This window comes from Erythrolamprus reginae, chromosome 6 (genome assembly GCF_031021105.1).
Source record: "Erythrolamprus reginae isolate rEryReg1 chromosome 6, rEryReg1.hap1, whole genome shotgun sequence".
Classification (NCBI taxonomy): Eukaryota; Metazoa; Chordata; class Lepidosauria; order Squamata; family Dipsadidae; genus Erythrolamprus; species Erythrolamprus reginae.
Genome location: NC_091955.1, coordinates 31,240,240 through 31,262,333, shown reverse-complemented (window position 1 = coordinate 31,262,333; position 22,094 = coordinate 31,240,240). Strand labels below are relative to the sequence as shown.

The 22,094-nt window shown below is 37.7% G+C and overlaps 1 protein-coding gene across 6 annotated transcripts in view; it reads left to right on the top strand.

The window, feature by feature from the left end:
- The window catches only part of MET (MET proto-oncogene, receptor tyrosine kinase), a 139,572-nt gene that overhangs the window by 93,963 nt on the left and 23,515 nt on the right, over positions 1-22,094 (top strand). For all 6 annotated transcript variants that reach the window (XM_070755471.1, XM_070755473.1, XM_070755470.1 and 3 more), the window contains 5 exons: positions 1,015-1,176; positions 2,738-2,837; positions 10,611-10,826; positions 17,597-17,743; positions 20,609-20,768. In XM_070755471.1, the coding sequence (XP_070611572.1) occupies positions 1,015-1,176; positions 2,738-2,837; positions 10,611-10,826; positions 17,597-17,743; positions 20,609-20,768 (785 nt within the window). The remainder of the gene's footprint in view (positions 1-1,014; positions 1,177-2,737; positions 2,838-10,610; positions 10,827-17,596; positions 17,744-20,608; positions 20,769-22,094) is intronic.

Sequence of the window (22,094 nt, the reverse complement as noted above, 5' to 3'; positions counted from 1 at the left end):
GCCACAGAAGTCAGTCAATGGCATGAAAGGTGTTGGTGCATGGGAGGCCTGGATGCAGTGGTCCTAATGTAAGTGGATAGGGGGCCTGTGGGCAGCTCCACCCCACCCATCCTTGCCATAGCTTGATTTTTGCTCATGTGCCCTGCCCCACCTTCTACAAGCAAATGGTGGGCTTAACAATATGACTAATTTAACAACTACAGTGATTTACTTAACAACTGTGGCAAGAAAGGTCATAAAATGGGCCAAACTCACTTAACAAATGTTTCACTTAGCAACAGAAATTTTGGTATCAATTGTGGTCATAAGTCAAGAATTACTTGTACGTTCCAGTCATCAGTTACATCCCACCAAGTTTTAGTAATGGTAACTATATCATATTTACCTTAATCACTAATACTTCACATTCAGCCTGTTTGTTCCTTAAACTTTGAGTGTTAGTATATAGGCATTTGAGTCCTTTATGAGTCTTGGGTAAGTTTCTTACATCTCCTACTTTGTATCTGAGTTTTCCATCCTTTCCATGTTGGATTCCTGTTAATGTAGTAATAGAAAATGTTAGAATTTTAATTGACAGTAGCAAGGCAACTGAGATTTCTGAACTCACTGTTATTATTAATTTCTTTAGCGTTTCTGACACCATAGCCTTGCAGATTTTTTTGGTACTTTAGTTTCCAGTTTGTATACTGATGCAGTGTAATTGACATTTTTATGAACTGCAGGTTATCTGCCTTAGATGGATCAGTTTTTGCATAATAAATCCATAGGAAAAAAAACTAATGTTTTTTAATTTAATGTATCTGCATAATATTTTTTTAAATACTAAAAAATAAATGGACAGAGTTGGTTGAGCCACTTAAGTTCTATTATATTTGAACTAGAAATTATGGTTAATCATATATCTTGAGGATTTTCATAATGAGTAACATTTCATACCGATTCAGACTGTTTTTGAAAATGTGAACCTGATTATAGTAAGAATTATTTTAATTCTTTAATTTTCTTTTCTTACAGTGTGACTGCTAATACCATAGAATGTTACAGTCCTTTTCAAAGAGAAACATTGGAATGCTTTGTTGAAATGAAAATTGATTCAGCTAGTCGTTCAGCTGGCCATTTTACCTACAGAGAAGACCCTGTTGTTTCTAAAATTTATCCAGTAAAATCTTTCCTTAGGTGAGTGGAATTTAATATTGATGTATGAATAATAATGAAAAAATGATAGTAAAATACTACAAAATAAACTGCAAAAACTATTTTTATTCTTTAGTCATGCTTAAAGAGTCTATTATTAATTACACACAGAAAGAAATATAGTTTTCCAAAAATTGTATTGGCAAAATAATTCCATTTATTTTATGAAATGTAGGCCCCTTTTAGGGACATCTACAGGGGTGAATTTTTTAAAAAAAAATCAAGATGGTAGCCACACACTTTCCAAGGTGTTAAGGTATATGTAGGTTTAAGATAATTTTAATGATAAAATGAGGATGTCTTAGTGTTTTATTCTGCGTTGGTCTGTCTCATTAAAGTCAACATATTTATGCACACAAACCATAATCCTGTGTGCACACACAACTTGTCATAAGTACTGTAGTTATATTTTCAGATATAAATATGGCCTGTATCAAATCACCCTTATTTTGGACTTTCCTCCAAGATAATAGATAGCGCTGCTCAATTTCTGAAGTGATCCTTGGCCAGTGTTGGAATGGGGGGAAATACTAGATTGAGGGAGAGTATTGGCCCAGTCACCCAACCAGCTTTCATAAGGGAAACTTTAGTCTCTTGGTTCTAGGCCACTACCTTGACCACCACACCAAACTTGCTTATAGGAATATCATAGAAACAATTGTTGGTGGGGTATCTTTCTGCTTTAGTCAATTGCAAATGAAGAAAGGCTCAGAGAAAAAAGAAAGAATTTGGGAGATTGCGACAAGGAAAAATTGCTTAGAGACTGCTCCAGTATCTTTTAGAAAAACAGTTGACATCTTGAACATTTAAACTCTTTCTAAATTGACCCCACAAAATACCAGTGTCTGGTAGCACTATAGTATTCCAGAGGCATCATCTGAAGCCGTTATTGCATTATCACAGAATTGTCAAAAATAGTAAATTTAATGCATATTGATTTATACAGCTTGTTCCTCTTCTCTTGGGAGAAGAATAGTATTAAGCTTAGGATTCTTAATGTAAGAATTGTATTTGTTGCTGTAAATAGAATTCTATTTGCTCTGACTCCTTGAAATGAAACATTGTTTAATATTTCTTCTGTGCTACTCTGCTTATTACACTTTGGTCAACAAATCTTTAAATTCTGTTGTTTATATTGCCGTTTGATGGAAAAGATGGTTGAGGTCTGTTTTTAAGATCTCTTGGGTTACAAGTCAGTTTGTTGTTATTTTTACAAAATTGGTGAAAGCTGTTTAGGTTTGGGTCAACAATAAACCTAAGGACTGTGTTAAACTTCTAGTCTCCGTTTAATGTGCATATTTCCAAGCTTATAAAAATAATGACTTTCTATTGATCTATTTAACTTTTTTTATATAGAGGAATCAGAAAAAAACTCTCAAAAAAGGGAAATAAAATTTCAGATGTTGTAATGATATCTTAGCAAAATTCATTTCATCCTGTAATTTCAAACTTATTCAAACATGCATACTTATTAAAATTAAAATACCAATCAGTTTTCTGGAGTAATATTTAGATGATTATTTCAATGTCTTTATTTCATCAGTGGTGGAAGTACAATTACAGCTCAAGGGATAAACTTGAATTCAGCATTCTCTCCAAAGATGTTGGTAACAGTCCCAAAGATAGGCAGAAACTTCAGTGTGGTAAGTTCACAATATAGAACAGCTGCAGACATGATTTTCTGTTCATGCACTAAATGTAGCTTTGCTACTAAAATAAAATGGAATGGTGAGCACTTCTTTGTTTAACTGGATAAATATACTAGTAGGGATGATTTGATTGATAAGACAATAGAGGGGAAATAGGTGTGGCAATGGGAGACCCTGCAGATTTTCCTAATTCCCAATTGAAAGATAGGTGGATGGATAAACATACTGCACTGATTATGTTACCTAATTTGGTAATGAAATATCTGCAAAGAAACAATCAAATTGCTGGCACTCAGAAAGTACCAAGGATACCAAAGGATTAAATCTTGAGCTACAAATATTTTCTTCTATTGCATAAACATACATTTATATGTAAACATATGTTTAATCAGAAAGCTGAATGAAGTGAAAGTTGAACACAAGAGAATCCAAAATGGGTAACATAGTGTATATGAAATTAAGTTTTGTTCCCTATTTCATAGTGTAGGAATTTTAGATTGGTATTTTGCAAATGTTAAGAGATATGAACTCCCAGAACTTCCTACCCAGCATGCCCATATCTTTTAAAGTTGCAGAAGTAGAGACTTGACTGCTTTAAATAAGATCCATAAAAGGCAGTATTCTTATGCAGAACATAATTTATTTGCACAAAGGTCTTAATACTTATATTTAGTAAAATACTTTTATTAAACAAATATTTTATGAATAAAAGTTTATTCTTCAATAGATCTAACTACCCATCCCAGCTTGTACACAGACATACTGTATATTCTAGTTAACACCATGACTACAGACCTACATTCTAAACTACAACACTAGTTGGAACCAGTTGAGTCAGGAGACATAGAAGTAGCATGTTCTGATTAGAAACATGTAGGCCACTCAAATCTCCTAAATATAAACTGCTAAATCATGTATGTTAAACTATTTATTTCCCAGCTAATCAATATGTATGAGTTAGACATGTACTTACCCTTTTTGTTGTTGCTGTTTAGGTCCCCTTTCTGTTAGGGAAATACAGTGGTACCTCTACTTAAGAACTTAATTTGTTCTGTGACCAGGTTCTTAAGTAGAAAGGTTTGTAAGTAGAAGCAATTTTTCCCATAGGAATCAATGTAAAAGCAAATAATGTGTGCAAACCCATTAGGAAAGAAATAAAAGCTTGGAATTTGGGTGGGAGGAAGAGGAGGAGGAAGAAGAGGAGGAGGACAGTTGCTGCCAAAGGAAGAAGGTGAGGTGAGGGGAATCAAAAAAATCCAAAACTTTAAGTCTTAAAAAAAAAAGAGGGACTCTGAAGTGGCATAGAAGAGTACACGCCTCCCATACAATGCACCAGAGAGAGAAACCCAGGTGGGTGAGAGGGGGGAACCTCCCGCTCCTTTGACCGAAAGGTGGCTGCTGCTGCTGCTGCTGCTACCTGCTTCCTTTTCCTTCCCATGCTGAAAGGCTCCCTTCTCCTCTCACTCGCTTGCTTTGTAGACGGTACCTTTCCTTCACTGTGGTGACTCCTTGGTTTGACTGAAGCCAAGTTGATCCGGCCAGGGCGAAGTGCCCCCCTTTGCCTTTCCGCACCCAGACACTCTGGGAGGCAACTTCGCACCAGGTGCATGGGAGGCATCGTGAGGGTGTCACCACAGCGAAGTGTGGTGACTCCAAGCACCCAGAGAAAGGAAAATGCTCCGAAGGGAGCGTTTCTATTCTCTGGGGACTGGCAGATGTTTATGCCCTGTTCTGTCGAGCTCTCTGGTAGAATCCTCCCAAAAATGCACAGATACAATTTCAGACACACACACGTTTGAAAATTCAAAACAATGTTCTTTATAATGAAAATTCACTTAAACCAAGCCCTCTTTTGGAATAGCAAAGAGCACTTGTCTCCAAACAAACTGGTAATTTGTACAAGTCCCTTATCAGTTCTGTGATACTTAGCTTGCATCTGTGAGGCAATTCACAGTCCTTCTTTTTTCACAAAGTGAAACACACTTTGCCCTGGTTTAGTTTCAAAGCGTGGAACAGCACACAAAAGGTCAAAGTCAGTAAAGCAGTCACGAAACACAATGATCAGATAATCCTCCACAATGGCCAAACCCACAGGTTGCTCTTCATAGCAGCCTCACTAATTACCACAGCCCCACCCAGCCACAGGTGGCCTCATTTTCTTTGATAATAATCTCTCAGTTGTTGTTGCCTATGCATCGCTTTCCGCATGGGTGGCTGTATCTTTAACTCTTGTTCTGAATCCAAGGAGGAGCTAGATAATTGATCTCCTTCTGAGCTGTCTGCCACACTCTCCTCCTCCATGTCACTCATGTCTTCTTGGTCAGAGGAGCCTTCATCAACAGATTCCACCGGAGGCAAAACAGGCCTGCAGCATGTGGATGTCTCCTCCACATCCACAGTCCTTGGGGCAGGAGCTGGGCCAGAGCTAACCACAACATGCCCTCTCCAAGCACCCAGAGAAAGGAAAATGCTTTGCTCGCTCTGGGCTGCCAAAGTCTCCCTAAGCACCACCGAAAGGCTCCTCTGGGAGCCTAGAAAAGCCAGAGATGGCCAGGATGGCAGGAAACAGACCGGGCCTTCGTGCCGCTCTCAAATTTCCTGGGAAATTTTTCCGGGCTCGTGTTCTTAAGTAGAAAATGCTTCTTAAGAAGAGACAAAAAAATATTGAACACCCGGTTCTTATCTAGAAAAGTTCTTAAGTAGAGGCCTTCTGAGGTAGAGGTACCACTGTACTTTAGTGAGCCTCCAGTTGTAAAATTTTGTTATGCTCTTATTAGACTGTTGAACTTTTTGCAAAAAGAAACTGTTTTTCCTTCAATACTATGCAATACATAAATTGCTGAAAACACATTTTAATCTGAATTATGGGTATTAAATGGATACTGGGCTTTATTACTTTATTCTGTTTCTTGAAGCACAAGTAACATATCTGAAGTATCACTTAAGAGCAACAGCAACAGATAGCAGTCATTCTCCTGTCCATGTTTATAAACTTCCCAAAAGACATTGTTGGCATAGCTGGGAAAAAATGGACTGTTAGTATGATCCAGCAAGAATAGTTTTGTGCTTTTCGGTACTGTTAATAAATACATCAAGCCAGTAAGTGAAGATGGAAGCAATCCAGGAATTGTACACATATTTAACTGCCAATGAATATTCATAGAGATGGGTTTTTTTTTAAAGAAGTATGTACAGATGCATCTAAAGTTAGCACTGCTATGAAAAATCAGCGGCTGTTGCAAATAGACAAAAATTAAATGCTATGTTTTGGCATGCATAAATTGTATATTATAAAACACTATGATAGAATAGAATAGAATAAAATTCTTTATTGGCCAAGTATGATTGGACACACAAGGAATTTGTCCTTGTTGCATATGCTCTCAGTGTACATAAAATAAAATATACATTTCTCAAGAATCATGAGGTACAATACTTAATAATTGTCATAGTGTACAAATAAGCAATCAGGAAACAATCAATATAAGTACTGTTCATTGGTGTGGGCCTGCACTGTGTGTGAGAGGATGATTTGGAATACCTTTATGATAATTCTGTTGAATAACCATATGAAAGAAAGGAATGAAGTGATTTGTATTGTTCAATTTGTCTGAGGGGTTTGGGAAGAAATTATTTTCTGCTGTGTCCCCTGCCCTTTGGAATATTCTTCTGCTGGAGGTTAGGTTGGACCTAACACTCTTGGCATTCCTGAAGAGCATTAAAACCTGACTATGCTGGTTGGTCTGAGGCACCAATAAGAATGTGCTATGCTAAGGTTGGTTAAAGATCCCCAGTCCCATGTCATCTGTTCACTTGGTTTTTAGTTGTTTATCTAACCATTTTTATTGTTTTAACAGTTTGTATTATCTTTCAAGCTTCGGTAAGCCACCCATAGTTGCTGCAACAATGAGATGGGCAGAATCTAAATGTGATAGATAGATAGAGATAGAGAGAGGGGGGGGGCAGGCAGGCAGGCTTGGAGATTATAACAAGAAATAACCTGGCAAATTTATTTTCTGCAAGTCTTTGAAAAGAATTAATATGTTCAAAATTAAGCATAATAAACATATTATGTTTGCATTTAATGCCTCTCTCTAGAATAACAATATTGCATTTTTTTTCTTTTTCTGGAAAAGTATGTGCATATGTGAGGGGGATGGAAAAGTTAGCAGAAACAGAAAAAAATGTGTTCAGGTCAGCATGACTTGCAACCAGACCATAGTGAAATCTGACAGAGAAGAGTTCATTTCTTCAAATAGTTTGAAAAATACATCAGTACAAAGATAATTTGAATGTAGTATTTCAGTTTTGAATTAATGCGTTCATAAAATTATCTATACACTGAATTTCTTTTTAAAAAAATCATTGATCATGTATGACTGGCACATCAAAAGATTTATTTGTTTAAAATACAAAAAAAAGAACAAAACAATGTTTTGAAATGTTTACTGTATATCTGAAAAGGTTATGATAAATCTTGAGATAATGCTAACTTAGAGGGTTATTATGGCACAACTTTGTAATATAAATACCAATACAAACTGCCCTGAGAATAATCTCAGATGCAAGTCAACTGTGATGTTATGCTAACAGTATAGATGATCGCAGTTTTCTAAACTCTGGGATAGAAAGTTCATAAAAGGATAGTTCACAGACCATGCTAAATTAAAACAAATTTACTTTGTACAACATGTGAGCTTTTCAATGTTTTAAATGCAGCTACATGACTATTTTTAAAATGGAGGCTGTTATATACAAAATATATATATTTATATTTTATATTTTTCCCCTTAGCTCTTGCTCATCATTTCCTGAGTACTGTATACCAATTGAATATTGATCTGATCCATAAATCCAAAACTCCTTTTTTGTCTGGATATCTTTGGCTTTATTTACACATCCTAATCTGTCTTTACCACAAGCTCATACTTAACAAACTAATACTAAATTGGAGTTAGATGAGAAAAGAGCACACATTGATGCCAATTCCTAATAGCCTAAATTATTAGGAGTGGAGTGGTATGCAAATCATCTAAGTGCATCAAAGCTTGGGATTCTATTTCAAACATTGTATCTCAGGCATTGTAATGGCCTGGGCTCTATAACTTTTTATCTCTTTATCTGAGTCGCCCACTTGATGGTACCCTTAAGTATTCAGATCTTCTTCCAGTTTTGTGTGTATGCCACAAAGTTAAGAAAAAATAAATTAGTTATTGGAGTTTAGATTTATAGGTTGTGTTTATATTCATTAATTCAAAGGTTGCATTATTGTTTCTGAAAGACATGAATGGGTCTTGCAAACCATGTCTGAAAAGATTCCTCTTCCATATGCTTAGCATTCTACCTGTGCTTACAGGTGCAGGTTGTAGAAATAATAATAATAATAATAATAATAATAATAATAATAATAATAATAATAATACCAAAATACTATTGAAACTTTTTTTATTTAAAACAATTGTAAGCACTCAAACTAAGTATTTCTATTTAGTTTGTAAATCTACATAGTTCTGTATTATATTAAACATATTTGTAAAAATTTAAAGTAACATTAAAATAAAATGAATCCTAAAAACTGATTTGATTATCTATAAGCAGAAGATTATCTATTAGCAGAAACAATGTACTATTTCATAAAAGTACCATATTTTTAAATTTTAAACGTCGTGTCAAATGATATAATAGCAAGGGCCCTAAAAATGTGATTTACTGTAACCTTTCCAATCAGCCACATTGCATCATCATTAAAAAACATTATTAGATTTTTTAAAATCATTCTCTGAAAGTATGCTTTTCAGAGCCTAGGCAGATAAAGTAACAAGCTACAGATCCCATTCTAATAGATGACCACCAACTAAATTACAAATGCCATTGTTATTAATTTAAAAGACATTGGTTACTCTGCAATAGATAAGATATTCAATGAATTTGTATTAATGAAATGTATTTTAGTATGACAGGTTTATTTTGAACTATACAACTGCTTCTTTGTGTAATTATCCATTTTTGAATGCCTTAAAAGATCAAAGCAATATGTTTAAAATAGTTCTTATGAGCAATAAAATAATTGCATGAGGTCCTAACTCTAATTTCATATCATTCTTGCATATGTTAAGTTTTTATACTGTAATGTATCTTACACTTGTTCCATTTTCTTATATTCTTTTGTAATTTAAGATAACTTTCTTTAGATAATCTGTTATCTAATAGTTAATTTAAAATATTTAGTATATTTATAAAACAGGAGATGATTTGCAATATTTCACCATCTGGATTAAATGTCATCTGAAAATAGTTATTTAGCTTAACCCATTTCTTAGAGTAAGACACTGGGTTGCCATTGGGTTAAATGTGTAAAATTAGTAAAATATAATAAGACAAATAAACCACAAGCAAGGTTTGGAAATTGGTGGTTTTCTACATATGTCTAAATTACAACTTCTAACATACCTTACTATGTGTCACATTATCTAGAGTAATTGGGAGTTGTATACCAGCAACATCTGGAGGGCAACTATCATTATGCTGGAACTAAAACCTTGATAGAAGGCAGTCTAGAATTATGTCCAATTTCTTCAGAGTATGTTTCAGAGTTCAATATACTGTCTCTTTGTTATGATTTTCCTGCAAATTTGTTTTTTAAGACATCATCTTCATTTTTAAAATAAATAAAATCATTCTAGATTTAAATATGGCTATTTCTGCTAGGCCTTTGGTTTTTTTTAATGAAAATAGAACTTTCTCTGTACTTTGATGTGTATAATGTCTTATAGCTGCCTAAATAATGCACTTGGGCAAAAAGAATCCTCAATCTGAGTATTGTATTGGCAGTTCTGTGTTAGCAAAAACTCCAGAAGAGAAGGATTTAGGGGTAGTTATTTCTGACAGTCTCAAAATGGGTGAACAGTACAGTCAGGCATAGGGAAAGCAAGTAGAATGCTTGGCTACATAGCTAGAGGTATAAGAAGCATTGTGATTCTGCTGTATAGAGCACTGGTGAGACGACATTTAGAATACCGTGTTCAGTTCTGGAGACCTCAGCTACAAAAAGATATTGATAAAATTGAATGGGTCCAAAGACGGGCTACAAAAATGGTGGAAGGTCTGAAGCATAAAACCTATCAGTACTCAATCTGTATAGTCTGGAGGACAGAAGGGAAAGGGGGGACATGATCAAAACATTTAAATATGTTAAAGGGTTAAATAAGGTTCAGGAGAGTGTTTTTAATAGGAAAGTGAACACTAGAACAAGGGGGCACAATCTGAGGTTAGTTGGGGGAAAGATTAGAAATAATGTGAGAAAATATTATTTTACTAAAAGAGTAGTGGATGCTTGGAACAAACTTCCAGCAGACATGGTTGGTAAATCCACAGTAACTGAATTTAAACATGCCTGGGATAAACATATATCCATCCTAAGATAAAATATAGGAACTAGTATAAGGGCAGACTAGATGGACCATGAGGTCTTTTTCTGCTCTCAATCTTCTATGTTCCTATGTTTCTATATATAGATTCGGATTTTAAATAAGTAAACAATGATTAATATATAATTCCTTATCTATCAGTGTAACATAGAATTTATATCTTCCTGCTTATGAGTCTATTGTCAGCATAAGTAGCCAATCAATATAATTTTCAACACTGGTGCACTTTAAGAAAATAACTGCAATGTGATTACAACAAAGATACAGCTTATAGTCTTTCATATAAAATGTTTAGACGTAATATTAGCAGATACATCTACTTAATTTGCTTTTCTTACAGGCATGTGACCATCGTTCAGATTCTGAAATAATCTGTTGTACAACTCCTTCACTGAAAGCATATGAGCTGATGCTGCCTTTTGTGACAAAAGTATTTTTCATTTTTGATGGTGTCACTTCATCTGGTTTTAATTTTGATTATGTGAATGACCCTGACTTTTCCATTTCTGAAACACCATTGCTGATTTCCAAGGGAAGTCAGAATGTAATAATTAAGGTAAGGTTTTATATAACATACATGCTTTCGCCTTGGTGATTATCTTGGGTATTATGGAGGCATTACATTATTAAAATAGGTCTTGGCCTATCTAGCTGAACAGATACTATGTTACACAAAAATTCTGATAATGAAAGTGAAAGTGCCGAAAATGTGTGTGCGCGTAACACCGCATTTATGCATGAACATCCATAATGCAATGCACGCTTGTCCCTTTGCATGCACGTGGGATGTCATGGGTGTCCTGTCCCATGCATACATGTGTGACCTATGCTGCCCTGATACTTGCGCATGTGTGTGGGATCTATGCATTGGGAAGTCCCATGTCCTCCATGCATGTGTGTGCATCTCCTGCATGTGCCCCCCACCACCACATTTGCGGAAGAGACCCGAAAACCAGTTGGCTGGACGAGGCGCAAACACATGCATGTTGGAGCTGAGATGGAGCAACTGCTCACAAAGAGGGCTCTGCATGTCACTTGTGGCATGTGTGCCATAGGTTAGCCATCACGGCTTTAGAGTGTACATGATATAGTTGTGACGTAAGTAACTCTGAGCAACTTCCTATAATAGTAAAAAAAAAAAGGAGAATATCATTTCAGACTAATAAATTGTATCAAAAGCTATAAAATCTGAACAACAGCTTATTGCATCAAATATTTGGAGTAAATAATTTAATGTAGGATTTAAATTGGGATGAAGTGGAGGAAAAAGAGAACAAGATAGTTATACATATGCAGATATCATGTACCTTATCATTTAATACTTAGAAAATGTTAAAATGCATACATGAAGATTGCCTGAAATAGCAATAGCACTTACACTTACTGTATATATCGCTTTGCAGTGCTTTACTGCCCTCTGTAAGCGGTTTACAGAGTCAGCATATTTCCCTTTATTTAGCTCCTCATTTTACCCACCTCAGAAAGATGAAAGGTTGAGTCAACCTGGAGCTTGGTGAGATGTGAACTGCCAAATTGCTGGCAGCCAGCAATCACCAGAAGTAGCCTGCAGTATTGCACTCTAACCACTGTGCCACCATGGCTCATATCCAAAATCCTTTGATGCATGTGATTTCAGCAATCTCTTGCTCATTTGTGCTGGTTAAGCTTCTGGAAGATTCTTTGAGATTTTAGTGCAGTGTTCTGGGAGGTTAAAATCCTTGGTGATTACTTTGTCCTTCTTTTCCACGTGATATCAAATCCAGAGGGGCACTGTTGGCTGGTAATAGCATACAGTATTTCACATTAGAGGAAGAGAAGGTGAAGGGACTCCAATCGTGTACAAAGTTATTGCTGTCTGCGAAGAAGTTGTTTTTGTAAATTGAACATCTGGACTTATTGTGAGCCGGTTTCCATGTTAGCATTCTCTTCCTTTTGTTTCTGGTTGCTTGTGAGAACTAGTTCAGGCTGAATAGTTTGTCCATATGCAAATAGTGGCTCTTGTGCCTGGTGCCTGAGACAGTGATTTATAGCTTATTAATAATAGGTTTGAATGGCTTGAACTGTTAGTTGAAAGTGACAGTCAGTGATGTTTTGTTGTTTGCTTTCTGTGGCCTGTCTTAATCGGTTCTGTTAATAAGTCTGTTGATCTCATTGGATGGGAAGTTTAGTTTTCTGGTTTAATTTCATCACTTGAGCATCTCAAGTGGGTAAAAATAAATGGAATTATAGCACAGACACTGACTATACACAATAGACTTAATATGTTCCGCTAGAAATTTGATGAAATTTGAGTTTGTTACATAATGTAGTGTTTTTGTGCCCATTGTGTAATTTAACATAACATCATTGAAGAAACGCACTCAGTAGATTAAGTTGAAAGTTTAAGGTAGGGTGAAAGTTGTTCAAGTATTTTATGAAATTTGATGAGAGATTCTTTTCCATGACTCCAGATGATGGAAATGTCACCATCAGTAAATCTCAAGAACAAGAAGAATTTCAAATAAGATTGAGAAAGCATTGTTCACAAAATGTTGGGATATGTGTACCTGTATACTGTGCATTGATTTTCAAACATATGTTCCAGAGCTCCAATTGGTAGAAATGAATTTTCAAACAAGTACAAATACTCAAGTTTACATGCTTCGTGATCATGCTTTGTTATGTCATCATTAAGCAAAGACAGCATAAAATTAAGTGATCACTTAATTCATTGTTCAAAAAGTTCTTAACAAAAGAGTTTCTGAACTGTTTTTTTAATTAGGGCCAGAACAGAAAAGCTTTTATTTGCAGTAACTAATGGGGCACATCTTGCTTCCAATAAATAAATATATGCAAATTAAAAGTGAGTTCAAGAAAAAACTACTTAAATAATTATGTGTGCCTATACATTTATTCAGATACTTTAAAACTTATTTGTAAATATCAGTCAATGTTAAAATAATTTAAAAACATCTTCTGAAAACATGGAACATGGTGCAACTAAAACTCTTAGAAGAAATTGAGAACCTGATTGAAGAATTTTGTTGCAGCAATCATCATCACCTTCTTGTGCCTGCCAGAGGAGTATTATTTCAGAATTGGTCTCTGAAGTTTCAAATAGATGCAGAAAAAACCAACCAGTTAAAAGGGATGTACCCCTAAACCTGTGATGGCAAATCTATGGCACACATGCCACAGGTGGCTCACAGAGCCCTCTCAGCAGGCACATGAGCCATTGCCCCACCTCAGCTGCACCATGCATGTGCGCATGCCTCCCACCAGCCAAGTGGTTTTGGGGCCCCTGCCATGCATGCAGAGAGTGCATAAGGGAAATGTATGTGCATGCATGGGAGTCTTGCATGCATGCACGGTGTGCACACGGCGGCTTCACACATATGCTTGGGGTGGGGAGGTTGTACATGCATTTTATTATTTTGGTATGCAATGACAAAAAGGTTAGCCATCACTGCCCTAATCATTCCAGCCCATTACTTCATCATGCCAATTCTTGAGTCTCCCCTCTGTCCTCTACCTATGCCATTTGGATGTTGAGAGACGACCTTTCCTCAAGATTTTATTGAATTAATTTGTAATGGAAATGTGAAGTGATAGGTCACACACTTTCTTGCTTTTTGGTGAAGATATTATGGAATGCACCAATAACATTTGGTATGTTGAAGTTGTTGTAGATCAGTATGTATTAGTGCTCCAGCAGCAGCTCTGCACCCATTACCAGCCCCTCCGCCACCTCCATGGCCTGCTTGTCAGCATGGCCATGAGCACTTCCTTTCACCCGGATGTACCTTATTCCGCCTCCTGCCCCTGTGCAGGAAAGCCACGGTTACTGTTCTGGTTTCTGGTAGAAATTTAGTAATTACAAATAACTCTTATTAAATGCATCATTTCAAGAATAAAGCAACTCCGTTTATTTCTCTGCTCTCCTGTACTTCAAACACATTCCATACAGCACTCGGTCCGTTATCTCTCTCTTAGCCGCATTTCTCACATTCCTCTTCCTGCTTCACTTAAACAAGATTTATTTTCCTAACCACATAACTTTGAAAAAATAGCAGCACCGGCTGTATGCAATACAAAATACTTTGGCTTACTTTAGCATGGCAAAAACACATCCATTATTCTTTTCTGCAACATTGAAACTCCACCCTTCTTCTCCACTGACCCCCTGACATGCCAAATACATCACTACAATATTTAACCCATTCCTCTCCTTAATATCTTCTTCCAGACCTCTGCTCTCTACGTTTCTGGACCCTTCTGAACTTAGGGTTAACCCAACAAGCGTCTGATTCTCCCTCACTAGATCCTGAACTCATAGCTCCATCCTGTGGTTGGCCTCCCATCTGTTCTACTACCTGTAACCCCGGGCCCCCCACTACTTCATAAACACTATCTGAATCCGAGTCCTCAATATCTTCATCATCCTCCAACTGATCAGGAGTATGTACAACAGTCACCAACAGTATTGCTGTGCTCTCCCCCTCCCCTCCCCTCCCCCCTTCCCTTCCTGGGTGCAGAGAGAGGGAGGAAGGAAGATAGGAATGAGAAGGAGGGAGGCAGAGAGGGAAGGAGTGGAGAGGGAGGAAGAAATGAGGGAGGCAGGTTCTGACAAGGAGGTCCTGACTTATCACTTGGCCACAAGCAGCCCTGTTTCCCTTTGCCATCCCCTTGCCCCTTCTTCCTGGCCTCTCCTGGTGATCTTCCATCTTATTGCTGAGGATGCTTTGCTTACAAATCTGGGTCTCCTTGAATAAAGAGGGAGTTGCTCATGCACTTTGCCCTCCGTGCCCAGCATGAGCAACTTGACCAAGGAGAGTTAGCACAGCAGCAGCAGCAGCCTTGGGGAGGTAAGTGTGGCTGGACACCCCCTCGGGGAAGTATGGCCTGGCTGTGCTGCGGGGTCTCAATGCCCAGGGAGCTTAAGGGCTGGGCTGGGCTGAGCTGGGCACTTGCCCTCTGCTTCCCAGGGCTCTAGGCAGCCTATACCACTATCTGAGGGTCCTTCGCTTAGCCTGAGAGGGATGGTGAGTTTCTAGTAGATGAGGCTTTGGTATTTGCCCTGGTCTACCTTCATCTACTGGAGACTTAAGAATCCTCCCTCCCAGCCTTGCCTGCCCTCCTCAGGAGGCAGAGGAATGCTGCTGTATGTGGAAGCAGATGTCTGGAAGGAGGAGGGAGTGGCGTGGAAGCTACATGAGGAAAGATTACCACAACAAGCCAGCATCCTTACCACACATGATTGGAAATGAGCATTTGCTTTCAAAAAGGGCCAAGGAGCACTGATCCCATGCCTCATCCTCTTGCTCTCCAGAGATCTGTTAAGGCAGAAGTTAGACTTAGAGGCAACTGCTTCCTGCAAACTTTCTCCTCTATGCTTCCACATGCAGCAACTCCGTCCTCTGCCTCCTGCTTTGCTGGGAGTGGGCACTGCACAGGGAAACAGCAATGATGTTTGGGATTGGGGAAAGAACATCTCCTTTGGCATGCTGGGCATGCACACACCATTCCAAGCTTGGAGACCTTTATCCACATCTCTGTCGTGGTCCCATCGGAACCTGAATCTGAGGAAGAAGAAGAAGAGACAGGGCTAGGGTAGCCAGTGAGGGAGAGGAGGCACAGGAGGACAAGCCAGGTGGAGAGGGCATGGCAAGCAGAGGAGCAACGAAGCTCCAGTGATAAGCAATTACCTCTTGCTAATCCCCCAGCACGAATGAAGAGGAGTTGAGATCAGCGCAGGGCAGCCTGATGACTTGGGAGGAGGGCGCCCTGTCCTTCTTCACCTAAAGAATGAGATTTAAAGAGACACTGTTGGGAAGGGTGTTTGTCAGGAACAAGCGTTGAATCCATGGAGCCTCATGTGCAGTTGCCGACATCTGGATTTTGTTGTGCTTTGTTTTGTGGGCTTTGCTCTATTTGCCTGCCTCTGGTCTTCTTCCCTTGTTTGCTGCCTTGCTAACTTTGCTTAGTGGACTACTTGCAGGCAGAGGCTGTCGGAAGTGCGTGTGAGAGCTTTGCTCCAGGACTTGCAGTAAATGTGGGGATGTTTGGGAGAAAATTGGAGCAATAAAGGAGTTAGATCTATTATCTGTGTTGCTTCAGTGCCTCAGACCAGGTCGTCATAATATGAGCTTGCAAACTGCAAATCATGCCTGGGTTTGGGGAGAAGGCCCTTTCCTTCCTTTGTGCATAAAAGTCTCCAAACTTTTAATACGGTGTGTGTGCATATGTGCTTGGGAGACGAGCTTGTGGGGCACAGAATATCCCCATGTCGACTTAGCCGGTGCAACCTATTCTGTCCCAACCCTACCATCCCAAGTCAGCTGTGCCCAGTGAGTGGTGTTGAGTTGACCACCCCAAAACAGCTATGCCCACCTATTTCCGGCAACCTGGCTGTTACCACAAAGTCGTGCCTATCCAGCCACACCCACATGGCCTCTGTGAGTGGTCCTAGTCTTATGTACAATTGGCCCTTTGAGAGCCACCATAATGCTGATGTGGCCTTCAGTGAAATTGAGTTTGACACCCTTGATTTAGCACAGGTAGTCCTTGACTTACAACAGTTCATTTAGTGACCATTCAAAGTTACAACAACACTGAAAAAAGTGACTTATTTCCATTTTTCACACTTATGACTGTTGTAGCATCCCAATGGTCATGGGATTTACATTTGGATGCTTGAGAACTTGTTCATATTTATGACTGTTGCTGTGTCCCAGGGTGATGTGATCACTTTTGTGACTTTCTGGCAAGCAAGGTCAATGGGAAAGCCAGATTCACTTATTAAATCCTCGGAGAGGGGCTGCATACAAATCCAATGAATGAATGAATGAATGAATGAATGAATGAATGAATGAATGAATGAATGAATGAATGAATGTGGAAATAACAAATTTCTCACTTAGCAACATAAAATTTAGGCTCAATTGTCATAACTTGAGGACTACCTGTATGTCTGTAAATAATTTATTTTTATTCCCATTAAACTCCATTCTGTCACAGAGACATGCAACAATGTTTTAACTTATGTAGACATTCTTAAGCTCCTTTGTAACTTGATTTGAGTAATGAATAATTATTGGGAAATTTTAGGAAGGTAAATTTAATGTCTCTCTATAATTATTTGAAATGTGAATTTTTTTCTGCTTGAATTACTTGCTAACTTTTGGAGACCAAGTAACCTTATTTAATCTATTGTAGTGGCCACTGAGAAATAGCATATCTTCTGGCATTTTTTTAACTATGGAAAGAATAAATACAATCCAGTGTTTATTATGCCTTTTGTTTTACTACTTCTCTCTTTGACTTTAATTATTGTAACTTCTTTTTTAGGGAAGTAACATTGACTCTGAAGCTGTTAAAGGCGAAGTATTAAAAGTTGGAAACAAGAGTTGTGAGAACATCACCTTGAAGTTGCAGTCTGTTTCTTGTACCATTCCTAAGGAGCTGCTCAAAACCAACCATGAATTAAATATAGTGGTAGGATATTTAATAATATTTTATCTTAATATTGCATATATGATTCAGTTTTAATTGTCACCATTTTTACTAACAAGACCTGCTGCTGTGCATTTCTAGTTTCTTCTGTCTTTGATTTGTGTATTAAGTGAACAGCAACAACATTTCAAATTGGAAGCACTTCACTTTTGCATTCTTACTTGGTTTGAACCAATCATTTGGTTCATACTGTATTTCTACATTTTTTTCAAATATATAATTTTAGTTCTTATTATTAATTATAATTTTTAATCCTTTAAAGGTATTTTTAGCAATTGAACGCTTCCACAAATTTTCTACTGTGTTTCCCTGAAAATAAGACATGGTCTTATATTTTTTGAATCCCGAAATATGTCCTTGGTCTTATTATCGAGGAGGCCTTATTATTTTGGGGGTGCAGTAGGCGGCGAGCGTGGGACTAGTTGTCCCACTGCCACCTACTCCCTGGTCTTGGTGGATGCGGGGAGGACAGGTGGAGGATGAGCAGCCTGAGCCGGCAAGTGAGTAAGGGAGGCCGAGTCGACAGGGTGACAAAAGAGACATCTGCTGCCCGGCACTGTACCCGATCGGCCTCACCTCCTCCTCACAGGCAGGAGCACATTTCAAATTTCCATAGGCAGAGCCCAGAGCCGAGATTGTATGCACGCAGTCCTGCAGGGTATGTGCGCACCCGCTTTTCACTCTCTTGGCTGGGAGCTACTCTTTCCCTGGTGGGCACTCTTTTGCCCAGGAAAGAGAGAAAGAGAGCAAGTGAGAGGCGGGTACATGCACACCCGACAGGACTGGCTCGGCTGCTCTAGGCTTATGAAACGCATTCCTGCCTGCAAGGAGATGGTGAGGCAGGGATTGTTGCTCCACTCTTCTTTCTCACAGGCAGGAGCATCTTTCAAACTGCTGTAGACAGAGCCCAGAGGAGCCAAACTAGTCCTGCAGGGTGTGCGCACACCTACCTTGCTTGCTCTTGTTTTCCCGGCCAAAAGAGTGCCCGCTGGAGAAAGAACATCTCCTCCTTTCCCCAGAAAGTAGTTGGGGGTCCTTATTTTCAACGCATGTCCTGAAAAGCCCTATTGGCCTTATTATCAGGACTTGTGTTATTTTCAGGGAACACGGTACTTCACTATTAATGCAATCTTATTGGAAAATGTTTCCCTATGTGATACCATATTTCAACTAAAGATATGAATTGGAAATTTGTCTGTAATTTAGAATCAAATTTGCAATCATAACTTGGCATTTTAAATTGTGGATAAAGTTTGAGCTTTGGCTTTTAATAATCCTCATTATTTCCATAATTCTTTCTCTGCGTACATATTTCAAGTTTGTCTGACAGTCTGATTAATTTCTAGTTTTCCTGGACCCACTTTTTTCCCTTCCTGAATATTGGAACAACATCAGTTCTTTTCTAATTCTCTGGCATTTTGCCCCTGCTCCAGGAGCTCTGAAATATTTTGTTCAGTGGTTCCAAAATCACATCAGCCAGCATTTTTAATATTCTGGAATATAAGTCATCTGGTCTGGCCATTTGAACTTATCTAAAAGGACACAATGATAGAATGAATTCTACAGAAAATTGCAAGAAACATTAAATGCAATACTAGGAATGATATAGTATTGTTCATGGATTATCAAAATGGCAAAAGGGCAAAATTCTGGAGGAAACTCTGTTTACAAGATGATTTGATTATGTCATGTTACTGCCCACTTAACTCAAGCACATATTGTTCTAGGACTGTGTATCTTCTGTAAGGTTCTGCCAACAGGATACAAAAACAAGCACATACTTTAGATAGGAAGTATTTTCCCACTTCAGATACTAACACTGCACACCTCTACAAAGCCCAGAATAGTTCAAAGCAATGGTTTTTTGTGATAAAAGTATGTCTGCAGAGACTGGAATTGAGAAAGCCTGAGTATGAGAAAATAGATGCCTTTGAATTGTGACTATGGAGACGGTACAAACACCTTGGACTATATATATGAATGCAAGCAGATGGTGGAAAGTGTTGGGAATGGTTTAGAGAAGTAAAAAAAAAAGATAATGGATCAGGTAGATTGCTGACATCAAAGATATTATTGGAATGTCTTTGGAAGAGTTACAAGTTACTCATAAAATTAATTCAGAATGGAAAATATTTCTTCATATAATTGGCAGGAATGGAATCCAACTTGATAACAATTAACTAAATTTTAGTAATTACTGCATAAAGCTGATAGCATACTTTTACCAACAGCAGAACAAATGATTTGAGGATACCAGATGATATCTACTATTCTAATCATAAGGAATGTTATAAGCTATTGTAAAGCATAGAGCATGCATAGTTTAAAATTAATCATTGATTTCTTACAGAAATGATCACTTTGTTAATTTCATGTGCTACCTATAAAGCGAATAAATCAATATGAAAAGTTGCACAGATAACTGAATTTAGACAATTTTTTCTTATCTCCAGAATTGAGCAAAACTTCTTGAATAAGCCCCTTATCACTGAATTTATTGCATGCTAAACAGGGAATCTTTGCTAAACGGAATCACTGAGCCAGCAGACAAAGGCAGATACACATAATCTTCCTCATCCTCAATATTTGCTTCCTTACTAATTAGACATTTTTCTGGGGTCAGAATAAGAGAATCCGAGCTACTGATAGCAGAAATAAAGTGCAAGCAGAATTTGTAGTAGGTGTGTGATAAGATGTGTTATTATTGGTGAAACCTGCCCTGTATATCAACTTCCACAATTAAATTATGCTGATTTTTGTCATTATTGCTACGTGTGTGTGTGTGTGTGTGTGTGTGTGTGTGTGTTTTAGTACATTTCAGACTTTTTAAATCTATCTTTCTTTCAGTGGAAAAAAGAAATTTCATCAACAGTTATTGGGAAAGTAATGATTCAACCAGACTCCAATTTCACAGGACTCATTGCAGGCATTGTTGCAACAACATTTTTTCTCTTACTGCTAGCATTTGGATTTCTCTTTTGGAGAAAAAAGAGAAAGCAAATCAAAGGTGATGATCATTAATACTTTTTATTGTATTTCAATAAAATCTCTTTTTAGTTTCTGGAATTATTTAAAACTACAGTAATGTTCCATGATGTAAGAGGGTTAACAAAATCCTCTCTTTTTAACAGTAAGGCGGAAACTAGGCTCTCTTTCGCAAATGAAAACTGTTTCCTAACAAACAGAAAGATTTGCAGAAAAAAATGTGCTCAGTACTACTTTGTATCTGTCTCCCCTACAAAAGATGCAGTCTATACCAAGTCTATACCGACTTTCTCGGGGAGGGAATTGGAAGTGCTAATACAGATAGGTATGTGGATGGATGGTGCCAGTGCTGTATTCTTGGATCAGTAAAAGCCTTTAACAAAATTCTTCATCAAAAGCTCTTTAATAAACTTAGTGATCTTTGGATAAATTGACTCATGCTTTTATAGATTATTAATTGATTAAAAAACCAAAAAATAAAAGGTAGAAGTATTCAGAATGGAGGGGGGTTAGAAAGAAGCACGGTTGCTGAAGGATTTGTGTTCAGACTATTTAACTTGTGACCTTAATGTGACCTTAACTTGGGTGTAAACAGTTCCCTGGCCTTGTTTGCAGATAAAAATAAAATAAAATAGTGAAAACCAAAAGTAGCTGATACAGTAGGAATTCTTCAAACTAGCATAATGGTCAAATAAATAGTAGAAGCAATTCTATTTTAATACAATAAGCGTAGGATAAAGAAAAAGGATAGAAAAGGACAGTCCAAGTAACCAGAGAGATCAAACCCCTAAACCTTTAGGAACTTTTTATCTTATAAAAAAAAAGGTTACAGAAGGAAGACAGGTTGGTTCATACAATCATGAATAACACGGCAAGTAATGTGTAGTTATAGAGATGGTTCCCTGACCTTCCCACTCCCCCAAAAAAATCATTACAAAAAGGAAGCATCCAGTGAAGCGGATTGGAAGGAAATTTAAAACAAGAGGAAGCATTTGTTCATATAATCATAATGTATGAGTAATTCATTGCTCCATAATATTATGCTCATTAATCTAAACTATAAATTCATGGAGGATAGGTCTCTAGGTCTTGAAAACTTTCTAGGCTGCCTTCTGCCTGCAAGCAACCCCAGAGGTATCTTCTTGATCGTTGTTACAAACAAAATGCTGGATTAAGATAAACCTTGCCCTAATCCAACATATTTTTTGATTGGAAAGTTGAGATGTTTTAACAACAATAACAGCAACAACAATGAAACAACAACAAATATAGAGCCAGGGTGGCGCGGCAGGTAGAGTGTTCTACTTCAGGCCACTGAAGCTGATTGTAGATCTGTAGGTCAGCGGTT